Source organism: Octopus bimaculoides, chromosome 16, assembly GCF_046866305.1.
Source record: "Octopus bimaculoides isolate indiv1 chromosome 16, ASM4686630v1, whole genome shotgun sequence".
Lineage (NCBI taxonomy): Eukaryota > Metazoa > Mollusca > Cephalopoda > Octopoda > Octopodidae > Octopus > Octopus bimaculoides.
In genome coordinates, this window is record NC_142943.1 from 22,201,396 (window position 1) to 22,226,073 (window position 24,678).

At 40.2% G+C, this 24,678-nt stretch overlaps 1 protein-coding gene across 12 annotated transcripts in view; it reads left to right on the forward strand.

Annotated features, from left to right (window-relative positions):
- Positions 1-24,678, forward strand: part of LOC106879509 (methyltransferase-like protein 25B) — a 143,372-nt gene that overhangs the window by 16,646 nt on the left and 102,048 nt on the right. For 10 of the 12 annotated variants that reach the window (XR_016244607.1, XR_016244608.1, XR_016244609.1 and 7 more), the window contains one exon: positions 16,376-16,494. The exons of 1 other annotated variant lie outside the window; for it this stretch is intronic. Coding sequence is in view for 8 of the 11 variants with exons in the window: in XM_052974169.2 (XP_052830129.1) it covers positions 16,376-16,494 (119 nt within the window). In the remaining 3 variants the exon portion in view is untranslated. Of the gene's footprint in view, positions 1-1,679; positions 4,862-16,375; positions 16,495-24,678 lie in introns of those variants that run through there. One more of the 12 variants, XM_089364260.1, reaches the window with a different exon arrangement.

The window sequence follows — 24,678 nt, forward strand, 5'->3', positions numbered from 1 at the left end:
TAAAATAACAAATGCTTCTTTCATCAAAAGATCACATTGTCAATAGTCGATAGAATATCGATTTTCTCAATATACCTTTTGTCCACACATGCTTCTAAATGTTACTGCTCATTCACAATTACATTTTATTTTTGTGCTGACAATATCGTGCCAAAATTTGTTTTTAAATGTTCTGGGGTTTTTGTTGAGATACCATATTGAGAGTTTGCAAAAACCATTGAGGTAATTTTTTGATTTCATTTGGTTAGGTTTTATTGAATTTCAGATTTCTTGATAGGGTGCCTCAAGTAAGAAAGAGTAACCTTGGTAAAAAAAACAAGCCGTGCATTCACTGCGTGCAAGCAAGACAGCTGAACAAGCTAACCGTCAGCGTGCATATGCTGCTGCTTCTACGTCAATGGCTAGAGTTTCAGAAACACCTGAACAAACTGACCGTCGGTGTGCATGCACTGCTGCCTCTACATTGATGACTAGAGCTTCAGAAACACCCAAACAAGTTGATCGTTGGCATGCACATGATGCTGCTTCCATGTCAAATAGCCGTGCTTTAGTGACTGCTGATCAACGGGCAACAAGGCTTGCAGCTGATTCTCAACGGAAAATACATCATGTCTTTCTGAAGGTTTCTTTGTGTTACTGGTCTAACAAGGCTTTTCATTACAGTCCCCAAGAGGACTATGCATCCCACCCACATATCATCATTGGTAGCATGTCAACTTTTTGCTTCCATTGTAACGCAATGAGGTGGCCAGCAGAATCTTCCGGTATTTGCTGCTCCAATGGGATGGTTAGATTGCCTCATTTGAAAGTCAGTGCCAAACCTTTGACTGCCCAGGTTCTAAACACTTTCTACGCAATATAAGAGCCTACAATTTCACTTTCCAAATTACCAGTTTTGGACATAAACCAATAAGAGATGGAAATTACATGCCCACATTCAAATTACAAGGCCAAATTTACCATCAAATTGGCTTCCTTATTCCACAAGATGGCAATGAGCACAGTTTTCTTCAGATTTACTTTATGGGAAACGGCCCTGAAGAAACTGCACAAAGAGCCTCAGTTGCTTCTGGAACAATAGCATCTCTTCTACAACCCCTCCAAAATATGCTTCATACTGTAACCCCTACATCACCGTTTTCAAAACTGCTTTCCAGTGCAGAGATGCCAATACCAATCATTTCAAGGTTATCATTCGAGCTGACTGCGCTCCACCAAGCCAGCATCAGGGTTGTTTTAACAGACCCCAAACAGACGAGGTTGATGTGCTTATAACGGATCCCCATGAGAGTGCTTCAAAACGTGATATTGTTTTTGAATGGCGGAACTTGTGACTCCAAAGAATAAATGAACTAAATCTTGCATACGATACCCTCCAATATCCATTACTTTTCCCTTTTGGCAGCGATGGCTACCACATTGACTTACCAAAGTGTAATCCAGTAACTTTAATGAATCTTCAACCATTGAAAACTATTTCCCAAATGGAATTTTATGCATTAAGGCTTATGGTTCGCAAAGACATCATCAACATTCTACAAAGAGCACAGATGCTCCTCAATCAATACTGTGTAGACATATTTGCTAAAGTAATTATTACTTCTTTTATGATTTCGTTATGGTAATTTCCTAAGCCAGTTCTCAGATTATTTAGCACAAGGTTTTTTTTCATTTTCCAGGTTGACACTGAACGCCTCCAATGGATTAGACACCATCAAAAGGAAATGCGTGCAGAAGAATACGGCAATCTACGCGACGAAGTCAACCAAAATCATCAGGTTATGGCTTCGGATGTTGGGCTTCCTGTCATTCTCCCATCATCATGCACTAGAGGCCCCTGTTATATGCATGAAAATATGCAGGTTGCTCTTACCTATGCCTGCCACTGTGGCTGTTTTGATCTTTTCATCACTTTCACTTGCAATCCTAAATGGAGAGATATCCAGTCTCACCTATTTCCTGGCCAAAATCCTTTAGGCAGGCATGATATCATATTGAGAGTGTTTCACCTTAAGCTTAAGAAAATGATAGATGTTATTAGGCATGGACAACTTTCTGGACCAGTACGGTGTTTCATGTACACCGTTGGATGGCAGAAGAGAGGACTTCCACATGCCCATATTCTCTTTTGGCTTCAAATCAAGCTCATGTCGACTGATGTTGATTCCGTTATCAGTGCTGAATTGCCAAATCCCCAAGAAGACCCAGTCCTTTTTGATATCATTAAAACCAACATGATGCATGGACTGTGTGGCTACCTTAATCGTAACTCTGCAGGTATGGACAATGAGAGGTGCACAAAGCGTTACCCACGAAAACTTATACATGAAATGAAGACTGGCCATGATGGCTACCCTTTATACCGTCGCAAGGCACTGCAAGAGAGTGGACATACGGCAACTATATCATCGGTTGATGGTCAAGATTTCAATATCGACAACAGATGGGTTGTGCCACATAACAAGGTGCTTTGTAAAATGTTTTCAGCTCACATAAACGTTGAATTCTGCAACTCTGTAAAATCAATCCAATACATCTGCAAGTATGTTCATAAGGGATTGGATCGAGCAGTTAATGAGTTGGCTAGGACAGATAAACCTGATGTCACCACAGATGAAATCATGTTTTACAAAACTGGACACCACATCTCTTTCAATGAGGCATTTTGGCCCATATTTGGTTTTCTGATCCACGAATGTGAACCTACAGTTATTCACCTCAGCGTTCATTTGGAGAATGGTCAACGGGTATATTTTAACAAGGAAAGTATGTATGTCTGTACACGACTACCTTGAAAATCAACATTTACCGGATTTTTCAACCTTTGCAGTTCTGACTCTTTTGCGAAAACTCTTCTTTATGTGGACATGTCTACATTCTACACATGGAATTATTTTTCCCACTGTTGGCAAAGTAGAAAGTGAGGGCACATTTCACAAAGAGATCCTTCGATGCGTGAAGCTGGTATCCTCTCAAAAGTGTACTTAGTTCATTCACTGAAATCAGAGTGCTTTCACCTCCATCTTCTTTTGCACGTTATCACAGGTCTGACTTGCTACGATGATCTTCGCACCATCAACGGCAATATTTGTTCATCATTTAAAGAGACCTGCTCCAAAGTAGGTCTTCTTGACAACGATGATCAATGTGATCATGCCCTCCATAAGGCATCCACTTTGAAGTAACCAAAAGCTCTTCGCAAGCTTTTTGCCATTATGCTGGTTTTGCCGTTATGCCGTTTTGTGGTTTCCAAAATCCTCAATCTCTATGGGATAGATATTGTGACAGCATGTGTCTTGACATTCTTATGCAATCCTGTTTCAGATCCTCAAACATGAACTTGCAGTTTACACCAGAAATGTACATCCTTTGAAGAGCTACTATGTCAAGTCCCCTAACTGAAAAAAATGAGGCTTTGTAACCGCCACTTACTTAGGGAGACATGCTTTGAGTCTTCTGTTCTATGTTCAGGAACAAGAACACTGGTTGAATCCTGAACAAGCTGATGTCTACAATTTTGTTTCATCAATGCTTAAAGACATCCTCTTCCTTGATGCACCAGGTGGCACAGGAAAGACATTTCTACTCAACCTCCTTCTTGCCAAAGTTTGCCAACGTGGGCAGATATCCATTGCAGTGGTGTCTTCAAGAATAGCAGCCATGCTGTTAGCTGTAGAACAGTCCATTCAACATTTAAGCTTCCTCTTAACATCGGTCATGTTGAAAATCCTTCAACCAACATAAGGAAGAATTCTGATGAGACTGTTATCTTTCAAAAATGTAAATTGATAGTCTGGGACGAGGCGACAGTGTCTTACAAAAATGCATTTGATGCCATCAATGCAACACTACAAGATCTGCGCTCCAGCTCTCAACTATTTGGTGGCTTCATTTTACTTCTTGCTAGGGACTTCTGTCAAACTCTACCCATCATCCCAAAAGGCAATCAAGGTGATGAAATAGAAGCATGCATCAAACATTCTCATCTTTAGCATTTTGTCCAGATGAGAAAGTTAACCATCAACATGTGCTCGATTCTTCTCCAACAAGAGGATGATGATGACTTTGCTACAAAGTTATTGGATGTTGGTAATGGGAACTTACCGATGAATGCAAACGGTTTGGCTGACATAAGTACCATCTGTAACTATGTCTCCAGCCATGAGGATCTTTGCAGAACAGTTTACCCCAACCTTTCAACAAACTATGTCAGTCACCAATGGATGTGTGAAAGGGCCATGTTAGCTCCAACAAACACCACTGTCCAAGCTCTTAACATGTGCCTTCTTCATCAACTTCCAACCCAGGTGCGAATCTATGGATCCATCGATTCAACAACAGATCCAACACACTTAATGGTTTACCCAACAGAGTTTTTAAACTCCCAAGAACTATCAGGAATGCTACCTCACAAACTCTGCCTCAGACTTGGAGGTCCAATTGTTCTCTTGAGAAACTTGGAACCTCCTCAGCTTTGCAACAGCACCCAGTTGGTTTAACCCAATTGTTGGATAACGTTATCGAGGCTAAAATCATAACGGGTCAAGGGGCTGGTGACACAGTTTTCATTTCCTGAATACCTCTAATTCTGACTGACTGTGTATTCTCAATGAAAAGAGTACAGTTTCCCATATGTCTAAGCTTTACTATGAACATCAACAAAGCCCAGGTACAGTCACTCAAAGTGGTTAGGCTGGACCTCAGCACTTCATGTTTTTCACACTGGCAGCTGTATGTAGGCTGTTCGTGAGTTGGAAACTCAGCCAATCTATTTTACTACGCTCCCGGAGAGTTGACAAGGAATGTGGTTTACAAGGCAGCCCTCCAATAGTTATTTCCATGGAGTTGAAAGCCATTTAAGGTTAGTCCTTTCTGTGATTACTTTCTCTTCCCATCTAGTTACTGTTACTCTTCCAAAAAATGCCCTACTTTGAAACCAACCATTTTTGATTTTTATTGGATTGCCTTCCTGCCAATTTACATTACTTTTTGTCTTGTTTCTTCCGCCATCCTGTTCATTAACCGACGTTCTAAACAATTCATTTCTATGTTTTTTACATTTAAATGACAGATATATATGAATAAAGCATGCTATTTGTAAATACAGTCTCATTTTGATTTAAATATTAGACCACAAACAACTGTATTCATTTCTGCATTTTCACACATTTGTAAACGGGTAAAAAAATTGGTATCACTGTGACTTTAATTAACTGTAATCAACCACATGCATTTGTGGTCAAATGTGTTCTTACGGCTGTTTTTCATGCAATAAACCAGCTGATATGAAAAACTACTAGGAAAAGGCAGTTACTTTAAGTGAGCAAAAAAGTGAGAGCAAGCCATGTACAGGGAAGCCATCAGTAAGGTGAGGGCTGGCAACGAGTACAGTGAAGAATTCCAGATAGAGGTAGAGGTCCACCAAGGTTCAGTCCTCAGCCCCGTCCTATTTATCATAGTCCTCCAGGCTATAACAGAGGAATTCAAGACAGAATGCTCCTGGGAGCTCTTCTATGCTGATGACCTTGCTCTAATTGCTGAGTCACTATCAGAACTAGAGAAGTTTCAAGTGTGGAAGCAAGGATTAGAATCGAAGAGCCTTTAAAACCAAAATCCTAATAAATAGGAAGGCAGACAAACCGCAAATTCCTTCAGGTAGATGGCCCTGCTCGATCTGTAGAAAAGGCGTAGGTAGAAACTCTATAAGATGTACCCAGTGTAAGCTATGGACATATAAGAGGTGCAGCAATATCAAAGGAAGGCTAACTAGCAAGTTAGTTTTTGTATGTGGCAAATGCTCAGGAACAATAAACACTGAAAATGTGGAGAGAACAACTTCTGTCACATTCCAGGGAGAAAAACTAGAAGTAGTTGGTAGCTTCCATTACCTAGGTAACCAAGTGAGTAGCGGGGGTGGGTGCTCTGAAAGTGTAGCTACTAGAATAAGTTCAGAGAGCTCCTACCTCTGCTGGTGACAAAGGGCCTCTCGCTCAGAGTAAAAAGCAGACTGTATGATGCATGTGTACGAACAGCCATGTTACAGGACCGTGACTGCTGATGAATGTGTAAGCTTGCAAGGAATGGAACCAGTATGCTCCGCTGGATGTGTAATGTCAGTGTGCATACTCAACAGAGTGTAAGTGCCTTAAGAGAAAAGTTGGACCTAAGAAGCGTCAGATGTGGTGTGCAAGAGAGATACTGCACTGGTATGGTCATGTGGTGAGAATGGATGAGGATAACTGTGTGAAAAAGTGCCACCCTAGTGGTTGAGGGAACCTGTAGAAGAGGTAGACCCAGGAAGACCTAGGATGAGTTGGTGGAGCATGACCTTCAAACATTGGGCCTCACCGAGGCAATGACTAGTGACCGAGATTTTATGCTGTGCTTGAGAAGACCCGGTAAGCCAAGTGAGACCATAACCCATGGCCTATGCCAGGGGTGTAACCAGTCCACTTATGCGTACCTTTACTTCATTGGACACTAAACTCTGCTTGCAAAGACCTGTTGAGGCAAGTGAAATTGAAATCGAAATCAAATTCGATGACAGCACTTTACGTGTGGTGGTGGTGAAAGCAAATAAATAACCGGTGATTATTCAATTTTCTGAAATTCTCAACAAAATTCAATTGAAAATAGAAAAGACTAATTGATTGCTTATAAAACGTGAAAAGTTTGGTGGGGTTACATCTAGAACCTTGCCTAACGTTTCTCATCCAGCTTTAAAAAATAAGCGGTATTGTTCAATTTTTGAGATAAAATTGATTTGCAAAGAACATGTCTTATGTTATTTTATTGCACATTGTGTTATTTCACCCCCAAGTTTCAACTCTTTGTGTCAATTTTTGAGAGAAGTGAGACTTCCCTAAGCATTTTTGCACCTTTATTAAGTAGCAGTTTCAGTTTGCCTGTCCATCGGGCAATTAAAACTTCCATTTATATTTTTTTTCAAAACTAATGTTACTTGTCCCGTAGTTCTTACCATTATGCCAGTAGTGTATGTGTATATTGTGGTTATGCATATGTGTGTGTGTAGGTATACATGTACAAACCCCTTCAGGTAGATGGCCCTGCTCAGTATGTAGAAAAGGAGTAGGTAGTAACTCTATAAGATGTACCCGGTGCAAGCTATGGACACATAAGAGGTGCAGCAACATCAAAGGCAGGTTAACTAGCAAGTTAGTTTTTGTTTGTGGCAGATGTTCAGGTGCAATAAAGACTGTAAACAAACAGGAAACAACTTCTATCTCATTCCAGGGTGAAAAACTAGAGGTAGTCGATAGCTTCCGCTATCTGGGCGACCAAGTTAGTAGTGGGGGTGGGTGCGCTGAAAGTGTAGCTGCTAGAATAAGAATAGCCTGGGCAAAGTTTAGAGAGCTCTTACCCCTGCTGGCGACAAAGGGACTCTCACTCAGAGTAAAAGGCAGACTGTATGACGCATGCGTACGAACAACCATGCTACATGGCAGTGAAACATGGGCTGTAACTGCTGAGGACATACGTAAGCTCGCAAGGAATGAAGCCAGTATGCTCCGTTGGATGTGTAATGTCAATGTGAATACCCGTCAGAGTGTAAGTATCTTGAGAGAAAAGCTGAACATTAGAAGCATCAGTTGTGGCGTGCAAGAGAGACGATTGCGCTGGTATGGACATGTGATGAGAATGGAGGAGGATAGCTGCGTGAAAAAGTGCCACACCCTAACAGTTGAGGGAACCCGTGGAAGAGGTAGGCCCAAGAAGACCTGGGCTGAGGTGGTGAGGCAAGACCTTCGTACATTGGGCCTCACTGAGGCGATGACTACTGACCGAGACCTTTGGAAATGTGCTGTGCGTGAGAAGACCCGGCAAGCCAAGTAAGATCGTTGCCAGTGCCCCTGGACTGGTTCTTGTGCGGGTGGCACATGAGATGCACCATTTTGAGCGTGGCCGTTGCCAGTACCGCCTGACTGGCTCCTGTAGGATTTTCGAGCGAGATCGTTGCCAGTGCCCCTGGACTGGCTTGTGCGGGTGGCACATAAAAGACACCATTTCGAGCGTGGCCGTTTTCGTGCGGGTGACACGTAAAAGCACCCACTACACTCTCTGAGTGGTTGGCGTTAGGAAGGGCATCCAGCTGTAGAAACTCTGCCAAATCAGACTGGAGCCTGGTGTTGCCATCCGGTTTCACCAGTCCTCAGTCAAATCGTCCAACCCATGCTAGCATGGAAAGCTGACGTTAAACGATGATGATGATGATGTATATACTTATATTTGTGTGAGCATGCATTTGCGTACATATTTTTGTATATTTATATACATGATCATATGTGTATTTGTATGCATATCTATACTTATGTATCTGTATATATAAACATGAGAATGTGTGTCTGTCTGTCTGTCGGTCTGTCTGTCTGTCTGTCTGTCTGTGTGAATCCCTAAAACTCGAGAACTACGCAACCAATTTCATTCAAATTTTACACATGCCTTACTTAGGGTTCCAGTTGTGTTTTAGTCAAAAAGAATTATTAACTTCTTGCAGAGTTCGAGCACACGGCAACATAATATCTCCTCCACTATTTAAGTATTACGTGTCAAAAGTGAAACAAAAACACTCATGTCAAATACTTTCACTTTAAAAATGAAACTATTCCACTAACTGAAACAATCACATTTCGATACTGTAGTGACAGATACTTTCACAGAGAGAGAAAGAGAGAAAGAGAGAGACAGAAAGACAGAGAGAGAGAGATGTATATGTATACATATAGATGTACACGTATATGTATATATATATAGATCTATACATACATGTATATGTATACATATGTGTAGATGTGTATATATATATATAGATGTACATGTAATATGTACACATATATACATGCATACAGATATCTATACATATATACACCCATCACACACACATACACATGCACACAAACACACACATTAGTCATTTGTTTTGTTATCCAAAACTACGTCAAAAGTACTGAATGGATCTTTATGAAATTTGGAAATTATATTCTTTGCATAACGGCCATAACTCCCATGAAAATTCATATATTTTTGATGTTGATGAAATTTTAACCCGAACATAACAGATGAGCATTATTTAGAAAATGATGTCACACGTTATCGAGGCTACCATTCTTTCTGGATGTGCAAAAGGGGATGACGTCTTTATTCCAAGAATTCCTCATACTCCATCAGGAGCAGACATTCCTTTTACATTCAGAAGACTACAATTCCTCCTTCGTGTGACTTTTGCCATGTCCATAAACAAATATCAGGGTCAAACACTGTCTGTAGCTGGTCTTCTCTTGGAAGAGCCCTGCTTCTCACATGGACAACTGTATGTTGGCTGCTCAAGAGTGGGCAGCAACAAAAAACCTGTTTGTATATGCTCCACAAGGGAAAACAAGGAACATAGTTTACAATGAGGTGTTATAATCACAACAGCAAGAAAGTATGTACATGATCACCTTCTTTTACGAAACTTCATTGACTTTCATATATTTATATTGATATACATATATATACATGTGTTTGGGTGCGTGCGTGTATATACATCTCTATATATAAAGATGATGCGTAGTCTAGACGGCGTTTTTAGATTTCATTATTCAGTTTAACCCGGGCAACGCCGGGTATTTCTGCTAGTATATATATATATATATATATATGTAATTTTATTTTGTGTGTGTTTGTTACGCACAATTTGGGAAGTATGTTTCCTTTCTTTTCTTACTCGAAGTATCTTTTCTTTTCTTACTCGATACTCGCTGGCGTCTTTACGCGTGCATATATGTATATTATAGATGGTTTAGTGTGTGTCTATACTGCTGAAAAATATCTATGTAATGCAGCGTGAAAATTTTAAATTTTAATTTTAATGTATTAATTGATTTATGTTTTGTATAGAATTATTTACCATATGTATTTAGAATCTGTCCTTCGATTTAAGGTTTTCTTCGATTTTACAATAAGATAAATTTATACTGAATTTTGTTCATTGCATGCTTAAAACCGTTAGTTGAAAGGACCAACATACTTGAACTCACTCCTTGCTCAGCCTACAGGAGTCGAAAATCACGTTGGGAGGACATATAAAGTCAATATTTATTGTCCTTGCTCACAGTGAATAGACAAAATGCAGAATGTTAGATTAAATGAATTATAGTATTTATTTCCTCTCTGTTCCATATTCAAAAGCTGCTAGGCTGAAATTTCATTAATTTGAAGTTGAAGTAAACGTTGGGATATGTTAGAAACTAACAGAGATACTTGGCATTGCTTGGGACTAAAATGGCATAGTTTGTATATATATATTGCAGTTATGTTGAAACGTGAGACGGGAAAGTGCAGCATTGACAACAAAACATTTGTGGAGTAAATGATGGACTAATTCAACTAAGTGATATGTCATGCATCTGTTTGGAGGATTCCAGGTCCTAACCTGTCGTGGAAAATTGGGGGTGGGGTGTATGTGATTTTTAAATGCACTGAAAAGCTGTCAGTGGATATACTCTCCTTTACAGTGGTTGGCACTGCATCTAACACAGCCCATTGTATGGTTGACAGTCAAATGAATGTAGGTGTAATGGAGATAATGTATGTAAATGGATACATTCCAGAAAGGGGCTGCAATGGGAGACAGAAATGGGGAAGTGAACTGTTGAAATGTTGCAGAAAGTGAAGGTTTGAGAATGGATTGCTGGTGTGGCTGTAGAATAAGAAACATATACTGAGCTTATGCAGTTACATGAGAATGTGTAGTAATGAATTACTTGAAAAAGTAAGGCGTAGTCGCTTACCATGTGGTTGGTGTGACTACTTAGAGAATTTGCTTTGATTCTGGAGTCCACGCAGGAAACTGTTTTGTTGATGCTGTCTTCGAGTTTGTTGGTATTATGCCAAAATGGTATCCATCTTCACTATTCACAAAGAGCAATGGATACTGGAATATATGTAGGATGTAGTAATTCCTACAAAACCTCTTGGTAAACAATATTCTTTCTTTTCTCTTATGGAACAAATGCAAATAGATTTTTTTTGCTTCCCGCTCTAGAGCAGCCAACATTTAATTGCTCGTGTGAGAAGCATGACTCTTCCAAGTGAAGTTCTACTATAGACAGTGTTTAACCCTGAGATTTATTGATAGATATTGTGAAGCTGATATGAATTGGAAATTGTTTTCTTCTGAATGAAAAAGGAATTTCTGTTCCCAATGGAGCGAGAGGAATTCTGGGTATGAAAACATACTCTCCTTTTCCACATCCAGAGAGAATGGTGACCTCAATAACGTGGCATCATCTGCTTTACTACCAGGTGTGTCCCATTGCAGAGTGTTAGTAGATCCAAATTCCTCAATAACATTACTGGAGCTCCCACTTTAAGTTCCAATCTGTGGGAAGGTAGTCCTGGAGGCTCCAGTGAATTGAAAAATTCTGTTGGATAATTTACACCCTCTCCTGGACCTGGGATTGTATCATCTGACTTATAGATGTGAATACTTCCAGGAAGGTACTGTTAACAGCTGCTCATTAATTTTACTTACAGTGCTGTTTTTTGAAGCCAGTATTGCTCTTTCACACAGCCAATTGAGATTGTCATAGTTTTTTACCAATGGATGTAAGGGAGAAAATCAATAATCTGAAAGTTACTTTGCAAAGAGTTATCACCCTTTTCCAAGTAACTCAGGAAAGGGTGTTTTCTGCTCCCAGAGGGCCCGCTACTCATTATGTGAAAACTTCTGAGAGTCTAAAACCATCTCTGGAACATAAGTAATGTATGTTCCCAGTTTGGAGAAAATCACTTGTGAACTTCAGAAGTTATGCAAGTTTACACACACAAAACCTCACTTTTATAGATATGTAGATAGACAGATGACTGTATACTCTACAGAATTATTTCACTACCAGCTTATTTAGAAATCACTACTTATTCAAAGTTGTTTCTGTTTATTTTTCTTTTAAATAACAATCTGTATTTTTTTTTCCTAAACATTAAACACACAATTCTAAATTTTATTAAACTTTTGAGGGCAATGGACTGTATAAAAAGTGTAAAATGTAGCCTCTGTGAAATTGTTTGAACCTTAAGTTTCTTGCAAACCCTGTATTTAGTTCTCTGTTATATTTATGAGCTGCTCTTTGGTTTTTCTGAATATTTATACATATCTATTATACAATATTTCTCATTGTCATAATTTATATAACACCTTCTCTAATATGGAAATGCAATGCATAATTTCTTGTATTTAGCAACCAATTTTTCTACCCTGGTACAAATACAAGAAGAAATTAATTTTAGATACATACCCTTGTGAATAATTGCAACAAAATAAGCTGGTTATGCATCAGTTGGCTGTAATAGAATTCTATATAAAATTAACTAATTTACATGATAATTAATAACTCACTGAGGTAATTTTTCAAAGGTGCTATTTGTTTCAAACATCCAAGTAAGTACTGCCAAAAGTAGATTCATGATTGCACCAAATGTGCGGCTTCCTGCTGCTGTTGTTACATTTAATGTAGTGAGCATTAAAAATCTAATTAGAAATATTTTGGTCAGTTTAGAATAGTCTTTGCTTTGCTGAGGTGGTCAGTTAAGAATCCAAACTGTTAATTGATGTGCTGTTTTTTTTTCCTCATCATATAAGTATTTCTAGTTAGGCTTTTGATGTTCAATGTATTAAATATGCTAACACTAATTTAACTACATGATAATTAGTTTAACCCTTTAGTATTTAACATGGCCAGATCTGGCATCTTACACTTACCCTACAATGTAGATTTGTGCTACATCCAAGAAGTAGGGTGGAGTAGAAGTTCTGCTAGCTTCCTTACAGGCAAAGAACATAGGTATAAGATTTTCTGGGCAGAGAACACTGAGGGGCATGGGTATACTTCTTGCGGAGAAATGGGTTCATAAAGTAATTGAGGTAGTCAGAGTCTGTGATAGAATACTTAAAATTAGATTAGTGCTGCAACATGGGTTAGCAACTATTATCTAGGATTATGCCCCTCATGATGAACACAAAGACTGATTTTATGACACCCTCTTGCTGACTACCTCGTTGACGAATGACAGGACCTTTTCTTTGTGGCTGGTGACTTCAATGGGCATGTTGGACAACATGCAGGGGGCTTCCATGGCATACATGGAGGCTATGGTTTTGGTTCCTGCAATGAGGAGGGAACCAGGTTGCTGGAGTTTTGTGATGCAAATGATCTTTTGGTTTGTAATACTAACTTCAGGAAACCTGCCAGTCACCCATTCACTTACCGATCTGGTGGACGCACTAGTCAAATTGACTACATCCTTACCAGGAAACGGGAAAGATGGCCACTTATAAATGCCAAAACCTTCCCACGTGAAGAATGCACCCCACAGCATAGATTAGTAGTTAGCGAATTCAGGATCAGGGCTAAATAGATGCCCAGAAGATGACCAGCATGGAGAAGAAGGGTCTGGAAGCTTAAGGATCCTGCAAATGGACAGTGATTTAGAGACGTATTACTCAAAGCTTTTGACGAAATGGAGGGGGATATAGCGTCACATGATGTGGAAGTCAACTAGAGGTTTCTATGGGACAACCTGTTGAGGGCTACTGACCAGATCTGTGGATGGTGCAAAGTCTCCTCTCGACCCAAGATAATGTGGTGGCGGAACAATGTAGTTGACAGGGCCATTAGGAAAAAGAAACAGGCATGTAAGGACTGGAAGAACAGTAGTAGCAGGGAATTGTATCAGACTGCCAGTAGGGAAGCTAGGAGACAGGTTTACTTAGCTAGAGGGGAAGCAGATAAGAAAGAATTTGCCAATGTTCTGCATTGTGAGGACCAAACACGTGAAGTGTTTCGTGTTGCAAGACAGTGTGTGGGAGAGACTCATGATGTCATAGGAGAGAAATGTGTCTGCATGGATGATGGCTCACTTGCATTTAATGAGGCTGCAAGGAGAGAGACTTGGAGATGCCACTATGAAAGGTTGCTAAATGAAGAGAATGAATGGGAGAAAGAGGGTCTGTTGACCCAACAGAGGGACCAGCAATCTGAATTGACAGTACCTTGGTAGATAAAACAATTAAGAGTATGAAGACAGGGAAAGCCCACGGCCCAGCAGGAATCACTGCAGAGATGCTTAAAATATCTGGAGGTGTTGGCTATAATCTAGTCGCCTGTATAGTCAATCAGGTGATACATGAAGGAGTCATACCTAATGACTGGTGTAGCAACACCATAGTCAACTGCTACAAAGGTAAAGGTGATGCATTAGATACAAATAATTACAGAGGTATCAAGTTATTGGTAATGAAAGTCACAGAGAGGATCATAGCCCAACTAATTAGGGAGAGAGTCAGTCTAGACAAGATGCAGTTTGAGTTTGTGCCAGGGAAAAGCACCAGTGATGCTATATTTCTGGTAAGACAGCTGCCGGAGAAATACCTACCCAAAGATAAACCTCTGTGCCTGGCTTTCCCTTATATGGTGGTCAATGTAGAAACTAGGGATAGATGAATGGTTAGTGAGAGTTGTACAAGACATGTACAGGGACGCTGTCAGAAAGGTTAGGGTTGGCAATGAGTACAGTGAAGAATTCCGGATTGGGGTAGGGGTCCACTAAGGATCAGTTCTCAGGCCCCTCTTATTCGTCATAGTCCTCCAGGCAATAACAGAGGAACTCAAGACTGAATGCCCCTGGGAGCTTTTCTATGCTGATGACCTTGCTCTAATAGCTGAGTCACTATCAGAACTAGAGGAGAAGTTTCAGGTGTGGAAGCAAGGTCTAGAATCGAAGGGCCTTAGAGTCAATCTAGCAAAAATCGAAGTCTTAGTAAGTAGGAAGGCAGACAAACCACAGATCCCTTGAGGTAGATGACCCTTCTCGATCTGTAGAAAAGGCGTAGGTAGAAACTCTATAAGATGTACCCAGTGTAAGCTATGGACACATAAGAGGTGCAGCAATATCAAAGGAAGGCTAACTGGGAAGATAGTTTTTGTGTGTGGCAAATGCTCAGGAGCAATAAACACTGAAAATGTGCAGAAAACAGCTTCCATCACATTCCAGGGGGACAAACTACAAGTAGTTGATAGTTTCTGTTACCTAGGTGACCAAGTTAGTAGCTGGGGTGGATGCTCTGAGAGTGTAACTGCTAGAATAAGAATAGCCTGGACAAACTTCAGAGGGCTCCTACCTCTGCTGAGTGAAAGGTAGGCTGTATGATGCATGTGTGCAAACAGCCATGCTACATGGTAGTGAAATATGGGCCATGACTACTGATGACATGCGTAAGCTTGCAAGGAATGAAGCTAGTATGCTCTGCTGGATGTGTAATGTCAGTGTGCATAGAGTGTAAGCACTTGACAGAAAAGTTGGACATAAGAAGTATCAGATGTGGTGTGCGAGAGAGACGACTGTGCTAGTATGGACATGTGTATGAATGAGAACAGCTGTGAAAAAGTGTTTCACCCTAGCAGTAGAGGGAACTTGTGGAAGAGGAAGACCTGGGATGATGTGTTGAAGCACAACCTTCGAACGTTGGGCCTTACCAAGGTGATGACAAGTGACCAAGACCTTGCGAGATTGTGCTTGAAAAGACCTGGCATGCCAAATGAGTCCGTAACCATGGCCTATGCTAGTGTAGCATAACCAGTCCATTTAAGAGTACCCTTCAATCATTGGACAATAAACTGAGCTTGCGAAGACCTGCTGAGGCAAGTGAAATTGTTGTTGTGGCCGATGACAGTACTGCCTGATTGGCACCTGTGCCAGTGGCACATAAATGGCATCATTCAAGTGTGATCATTGCCAGTGTTGCCTGACTGGCTGCCGTGCCAGTGGCATGTGAAAAGCACCATTTGTGCGTGGTTGTTGCCAGTGCCGGCTGACAGGTCCCATGCTGGTGGCATGTAGAAAGCACCATTTGAGTGTGGTCATTACCAGTGCCACCTGACTGGCTCCCGTACTGGTGGCACGTAAAAAGCACCATTCAAACATAGTCAATGCCAGTACCATCTAACTGGCCCTCATGCCGGTGGTACGTAAAAAGCACCCACTATACTCTCAGAGTGGTTGGCATTAGGAAGGGCAACCAGCTGTAAAAACTTTACCAGATGGATTCGAGCCTGGTGCAGCCTTGCCAGCCCTCAGTCACACCGTTCAACCCATGCCAGCATGGAAAGTGGAAGTTAAACAACAACAATGATGATGATGATGACATCATTGAAATCCCAGTACTGCGAGATAAGCTATGATTAATTCAAAGCAATCTGAATAAATAAGCATTACATTTGACAGAATAATCTGAATGCTAAAGGGTTTTAGTGTTATTTAAATATTGTATATTTCATAAAATGCTATTTCTAAATGTAATTTTATATATATTTTAAAGGACTTTTTTGTGTTGAATCACTGGGAGAAACTGCTTCCAAGCTGGCGTGATTGTTTTCAGAAGATGACTACTTCAGATGTTGCAGAACTTCTTACAGTGAATAAGAACACCAAAAGCAAGTACGAACTTTCAGTTGATGATTTTTGTTTACTATCTAACTACAATGCTAAAGTTTTATATAGTTAATCTTTATAACACTAAAATTTAACTCTGAGTTTTGTGATTTTAGACTAAACAGTTGATTATGGCTATAGAATGTTTTGACTAATGTAGTCTTAAATACAAGCCTTATTGCCTACGATAAAGGTTTAGTGCCTTTCTGAACACCAAGCCTGTATATACGTACATACATACATACATGCATGCATATAACCCCCCCCCCCAAAAAAAAAGCACACACACACACACACACATACACACATTGAAGTCAGTCACATTGGTATATTTCTGTAATGAATACTATCCTTTAGAACTCTGCCATTAATACAAGGGTAGCAAATAAAACTGGTTCTCTTCTTTGAATAAATGCAACGAGGCACCTTTTTATAGAATACTAGCAGAAATACCCGGCGTTGCCCGGGTTAAAGAGAATAATGAAATTTAAAAACGCCGTCTAGACTACTCATCATCTTTATATAGAGAGATGTATATACACACATGCACCCAAACACACGTATATATATGAAAGTCAATGAAGTTTCGTAAAAGAAGGTGATCATGTACATACTTTCTTGCTGTTGTGATTATAACACCTCCTTGTAAACTATGTTCCTTGTTTTCCCTTGTGGAGCATATACAAATAGATTTTTTGTTGCTGCCCACTCTTGAGCAGCCAACATACAGTTGTCCATGTGAGAAGCAGGGCTCTTCCAAGAGAAGACCAGCTACAGACAGTGTTTGACCCTGATATTTGTTTATGGACATGGCAAAAGTCACACGAAGGGGGAATTGTAGTCTTCTGAATGTAAAAGGAATGTCTGCTCCTGATGGAGTAAGAGGAATTCTTGGAATAAAGACGTCATCCCCTTTTGCACATCCAGAAAGAATGGTAGCCTCGATAACGTGTGACATCATTTTCTAAATAATGCTCATCTGTTATGTTCGGGTTAAAATTTCATCAACATCAAAAATATATGAATTTTCATGGGAGTTATGGCCGTTATGCAAAGAATATAATTTCCAAATTTCATAAAGATCCATTCAGTACTTTTGACGTAGTTTTGGATAAGAAAACAAATGACTAATGTGTGTGTGATGGGTGTATATATGTATAGATATCTGTATGCATGTATATATGTATATATGTGTACATATTACATGTACATCTATATATATATATACATCTACACATATGTATACATATACATGTATGTATAGATCTATATATATATATAGATATACGTGTACATCTATATGTATACATATACATCTCTCTCTCTCTCTCTCTTCTCTCTCTCTCTCTCTCTCTCTCTCTCTCTCTCTCTCTTTCTCTCTCTCTCTCTCTCTCTTTCTCTCTCTCTTTCTCTCTCTCTTTCTCTCTTTCTCTCTCTCTCTCTGAATGTATCTGTCATTACAGTATCGAAATGGTGTACATATACATGTATATGTATACATATACATCTCTCTCTCTCTCTCTCTTTCTGTCTCTCTCTTTCTCTCTCTGTGAAAGTATCTGTCACTACAGTATCGAAATGTGATTGTTTCAGTTAGTGGAATAGTTTCATTTTTAAAGTGAAAGTATTTGACATGAGTGTTTTTGTTTCACTTTTGACACGTAATACTTAAATAGTGGAGGAGATATTATGTTGCCGTGTGCTCGAACTCTGCAAGAAGTTAATAATTTTTTTTGACTAAAACACAACTGGAACCCTAAGTAAGGCATGTGTAAAATTTGAATGAAATTGGTTGCGTAGTTCTCGAGTTTTAGGGATTCACACAGACAGACAGACAGACACACATTCTCATTTTTATATATATAGATTATAGTAATCAAGTGGAGAAATTTAACTGAACACAACACGTGGGATTACTACTGTATGTACTATGGCTAAACAGAAGAATTGGGTTAGCTATTGTAGGTCATGGGGCTATCAAGAAATTCCAGTGGTCCTTTGAATTGAACCAAGATGTTTAGCAATTCTGTAAAAAGGTTAGGGAAGACCTTTTGATAGATTGCATGTAAAAGATGAAGAATTACTGAGATCTAAAATACCCCACTCCTCAAACTTCAGTGCCAAAGAACTCATAAGAGGCAGTCTTCCTTGATAAAAGATTTGCTGCTACCTCAACAGATTATCAAAATCATACAGCAAAGACCTGTAGACTAGTGGAAAGTTATAAACAGTGTGAACCATATATGTATATGTAAAACAGAGACAAAGTTACTGTCATCACACAAGCAAACAGTAACTGATTATGAACAAACAATAATAATGAGTAAAGAATACAAATAACTGAAAGAACATTAAAAACAAAATTCAAACAAAACTACACCATCTACATTAATAAACAGTTACCCACACAAATTGATAGAAAACCAACCAACAATAAGGTATGATGGATGAAATAGCTAAAGAACAGTTAGCAGAAATTAAGAATCCCAACTTTTGGACATTTAATGTTTTACAGTTCTATATTTAAGAGATGAGGAATTATGTACATTATTTACATTTGATGGATATTTGTCCTCATCTTGTTTGTTGCTAACACTACGTTTCAGCTGATATACCCTCCAGCTTTCATATGGTGTTCTTGGTGAAATTTCAAATCTGGATTCTCATTCCTAAGGTATTTTTCAGCGGTGGCAGTGGCGTTTTCGTATTTTCTGGTGGTGTTCTCTATCTATTATTTTAACTTCATCCCACGGGGAGGTGGTCTCCATTTTTCCATACATGATCAGCTATACCCGATTTATCAATATTTAAGAGCACGGCTACTAACCCCAAGATTCCAAGTTCGATTCCAGGCAGACATCATCATCATCATCGTTTAACATCCGCTTTCCATGCTAGCATGGGCTGGACGATTTGACTGAGGACTGGCAAGCCAGAAGGCTGCACCAGACTCCAATCTGATCTGGCAGAGTTTCTACAGCTGGATGCCCTTCCTAACGCCAACCACTCCGAGAGTGTAGTGGGGTGGGTGCTTTTACGTGCCACCGGCACAAGGGCCAGTCAGGCGGTACTGGCAACGACAACGCTCAAAAAGGTGTTTTTTAGGTGTCACCAGCACGGGAGCCAGTCCAGCGACACTGGCAACGATCTCGTTTGAATAATTTTCTAACGTGCCTCCAGCACAAGTTATTGGTGGGGGGGGCAACGATGGTAATGATTACGCTCAAATCGTGCTATTTACAGGCCACTAGCACGGTAGCCAGACAGCTGCTCTGGCAATGAACATGCTCAGACAGCGCTGTTTGTGCTCTACTGGCGCAGGTGCCAGTCATCGAGTATGGTTCAATTACGATTTCAATTTCACTTGCCCCAACAGGTCTTCGCAAGCAGAGTTTGGTGTCCAATGGAAGAGAGGTCGGCATGGGTGCCAGTCGTCAGATTTGGTTCGATTTCAGATTTCAAATTTCAAATTCCAAATTCACTTGCCTCAACAGGTCTTTGCAAGCAGAGTGTTTAGTGTCCAATGAAGTAAAGATACGAATAAGTGAGCTGGCTACACTTCTGGCAGAGGTCACAGATTATGTTCTCACTTGCCTTGCCAGGTTTTCTCATGTACTGCATATTTCCAAAGGTCCCAGTCACTGGTTATTGCCTTGGTGAGGCCTAAATTTCAGAGGTCATGCTTCACCACCTCATCTCAGGTCTTCCTGGGTCTACCTCTTCCACAGGTTCCCTCAACTGCTAGGGTGTGGCACTTTTTCACACAGCTATCCTCATCTATTCTTGCCACATGTCCATACCAGCGCAATCGTCTCTCTTGCACACCACAACTGATGCTTCTTAGATCTAACTTTTCTCTCATGGTACTTACACTCTGTTGAGTATGCACACTGACATTACACATCCATCGGAGCATACTGGGGTGGTTTCTTGTGAGCTTACGCATCTCCTCAGCAGTCACTGCCCTTGTTTCACTGCCGTGTAGCATGGCTGTTCGTACACGTGCATCATAGAGTCTGCCTTTTATTCTGAGTGAGAGGCCCTTTGTCGCCAGCAGAGGTAAGAGCTCTCTGAACTTTGCCAAGGCTATTCTTATTCTAGTAGCTACACTTTCAGTGCACCCTCCCCCACTACTAACTTGGTCACCCAGATAGCGGAAGCTATCAACTATGTCTAGTTTTCCTCCCTGGAATGTGACAGAAGTTGTTTTCTGCACATTTTCAGTGTTTATTGCCCCTGAGCATCTGCCACATACAAAAACTATCTTGCTAGTTAGCCTTCCTTTGATATTGCTGCACCTCTTATGTGTCCATAGCTTACACTGGGTACATCTTATGGAGTTTCTACCTATGCCTTTTCTACAGATCGAGCAGGGCCATCTACCTGAAGGGGTTTGTGTTTTGTCTACCTTCCTACTTATTAGGACTTTGGTTTTAGCTAGGTTGACTCTAAGGCCCTTCAATTTTAGTCCTTGCTTCCACATCTGAAACTTCTCCTCTAGTTCTGATAGTGACACAGCAATTAGGGCAAGGTCATCAGCATAGAGGAGCTCCCAGGGGCATCCCGGCTTGAATTCTTGTGTTATTGCCTGGAGGACTAATATTAATCATATCATCCAAAAATACTTCAGGAATGAGAACCCAGGTTTGAAATTTCCCCAAGACACCTTATGAAGGCTGGAGGGTATATCAGCCGAAACATTGTGTTAGCAACAAACAAGATGAGGACAAATATCTGTCAAATGTAAATAATGTACATAATTCCTCATCTCTTAAATATGGAACTGTATTATCTAATTGGTATACAACCGACATTAGACTAAATGGAGACATAGAGAAACTCCATCAAAAACTAGCTTGTCTTTCAAACCATCTAACTTTCCTGTGTAGATGTAGAGACTCAAAGCTAGTACCACCCGACTTGAATATAATGGCACCAGTGGATTCATATAAAGCTAGAAGAGTAGCAGATAGGGCAGGACATGGCCTCGTCTGTGAGAGGATCCTTACAACCATTAGAAAAAACGTCAACTGAATAACGAAATCAAAGGGAGGTTATCTTCATTACTTAGGAAAGTTACCAGAGATGATGATAGAAAGAGAATCCAACAAGATCTAGAAAAGTCTTACATGAAAGAATTTGAAATGGTGAAGAAGTTTATGAAGCTCAAAGGTCAGAGAATGAAGACTGAAATCCATCACCCACCTGTGAAAGCAGTAATTAATGTAAGTAGCCGACATCTAAAAGCTCTGAAGAAGCAGTACTAAACAAAGGTCTCAACTTTGCGACAACCAACAAGCGCATTCCATACTTGGACATAATAGCCCCTATTGAAGAGATAGCCATAAAGCTACCAGAAGCTCAGGGAGATGAATTAAGGTGATAAGGTACTAGAAAAAGTGAAACTTCCCAAACCAAACATCACTAAGGAAGAAAAGTTCGCTATCAAAAGACTACAAAGTGACAGTTCCATCATAATACTTCCAGCAGACAAGGGAAATGCTACAGTGGTGATGAACAAGTCTGACTACTCTGAAAAATTGGCAAGTCTTATAAGTGATGGTAGCTACAGCAAAGAAAAGAAAGACCCAATTCTGAAAACAGAGAGGAAGTTGTCAGATCTTGATCAAGAACAAGGATCACTTTACACCAATGAAGTACAGACAACTGACTCAACACTACAGTAAACTACCACACATGTACGGTCTCCCTAAGATTCACTAGGATGGTATTCCATTAAGACCTATAGTGAGCTGTAGAGGTTCAGCATGTCATCCACTGAGCCGCTTCCTTGTGGACATAAACAGTCCATTAGCAGGGAAGTCAACATTCCACCTACTTCACAGAATTGATCAAGGATACCCCCATTGAATCCAACCAGGTGGGGAGTCTAGATGTGTCCCAACTGGTGAAGCACTATTGGTGATTCAAGAAAAACTATTGATAGACACCCATCTAAAAGAACGCACTAGTATACCAATAAGAAACTTGATGGAAATGTTGACCTTCTGTGTAGAAACTACCTACTTCAGTATGGGCACTGATATAAATAAACAAGAAGACAGTTTAGCTATGGGTTCGCCATTATCACCAATAATAGCCAATATATGCATAGAATACTTTGAGAATTTGGCTTTAGGATCAGCACCACTAAAACCATCCCTATGGCTGCAATATGTTGATGACACCGTTATACTCTGGCCCTACCAGGAAGATGTCCAAGTGCTGTTAGATCATGTGAACTCAGTAAAGCCATCCATACAATTCACAATGGAAAAGGTAAAAGACAATCAGCTAACATTTCTGGACATATCAATAACACGCACCAAGTATGGATTCAGGACATCCGTATACCACAAACCAACCTTCACTAAACGATACCTCAATTTCAATTCCCACCATCCATACAGTGTAAAGAGAGGGATTGCTCAGTGCCCAAAACATTGAGCAACGAATATAAGTAGTGATCATGATACCCACCACGAAGAAATGATCAAGCTAAGTAACAGTCTATTAAGTAACAACTGCCCTAAAAACATACTATCCACTCCAATTATGAAGAAAAGAGAGGATGAAACCAATAAACTGTCCACAGTTTGTCTACCCTATGTGAAAGGCCTCTTTGAAAAGATATGTAATGACCATGCAATCAGGAGAGGTGACAAGGAATGGCTCCTTTAGTACATCGCACGGTTGATACAAATAAAAATATGAAAAGAGGATAAATGAGTATAAGTGCCAAAAGGAAAAGAGAGACACAACCAGTAAAAGGTTTAAGAGAAGGTTTTATTGATATGTCAACATGTATGTCTGTGTGTGTGAGTTCGACATAAACATAATAATAGACAGGCCGTCATGTAAACAAAGTGTATGTTTATACAAACATCGATGTATGCATGTGCGATAAGTACAGAGCATAGAAAAGAGTCTATAAGGATGTTAGAAGAAAGTCCAGACATAAGGATGATAAAATACCAGTTCGTATCCAAGGTACACTGTGGTTGAAGTACTGTAACAAGAAGTTGAGGCCGTGTAGCAGAGCTGGGGAAAGGCACATGTTGTGAAAGGTTGTGGCTTCAATGCTGCTGCCGGTTACTTGGTACAGGAATTCTCGCAGGTTGTATTCGCTGTTAACCATGGTGAAGTAATTCACAAACAGTGTTGAGAGAAGCTGTACGAGTGCTGTTGGTGATGTGTACGTTGAGAAGTTGATGATGACGCTAAGAAGCTGGAGGTGACATAGATGGAGTTTGCCGTAAGCTGCTGGTTGAGTGTTGAGTCTCCATGTGGCTGTTGTTGTCGTCGCTGGAACTGGCTGTGTTCTCTGTGGTCAGTGGCTAGACCTCAGAAGGTCTAGAGCTGACAAGACTAACAAACTGTGACGGTGAGAGGCTAGCTATTTATATCATTCTTTCGGTTCAACTGGCGTTCAGAAAAGACTGTCTCATGCGACCTTATCTGAAGGCTGCGATTGGTTGGGTTGCATCTTGGTGTGCAATAGAACAAGAGACAAAATGCGAGACAATACCAACCAATCAGAGTGGTGGACACAACGGTCTAAAAGTGCGGCCGAAGGCTAGCTGTTATCCACTACATCTGTATCCATGTATATATAACAGAGAGAGAGAGAGAAGCATCCCTTAAGGCATACGCCACAGATACAAAAGATATGCAGCCCATATGACATCAGGACAGTATTCAAGAGTAATATAACACTTCGCAAATATCTCCTTCGAGTAAAACCACCAATAGAAGAGAATATGACCAAAGACTGCATGTACTCCATCCCATGCAGCTGTGGTAGGTTATACAAAGGCAAAACATGTCACCCCTTCAAAATAAGGGTAAACGAACATCGCAAAGCTGTGACACAAGGAGATATTGATAAATCGGGTATAGCTGATCATGAATGGAAAAATGGAGACCACCTCCTCCTGTGGGATGAAGTTAAAATTATAGATGGAGAACACCACTGGAAAAGATGAAAACTAAAAGAAGCAGCACATATGTTAGGACACAACAACCTCCTAAGCAGACCAAGTGCAGATATGAATAGCATATGGGAACTGGTATTAAGGAAGGATAGGAAAATATTAGATTTATAAGTTCTAAAATTCACTCCATAATTGCCCACGGGCATATGGCATAATGGTTAAGAGCACATGCTACTAACCCCAAGATTTCGAGTTC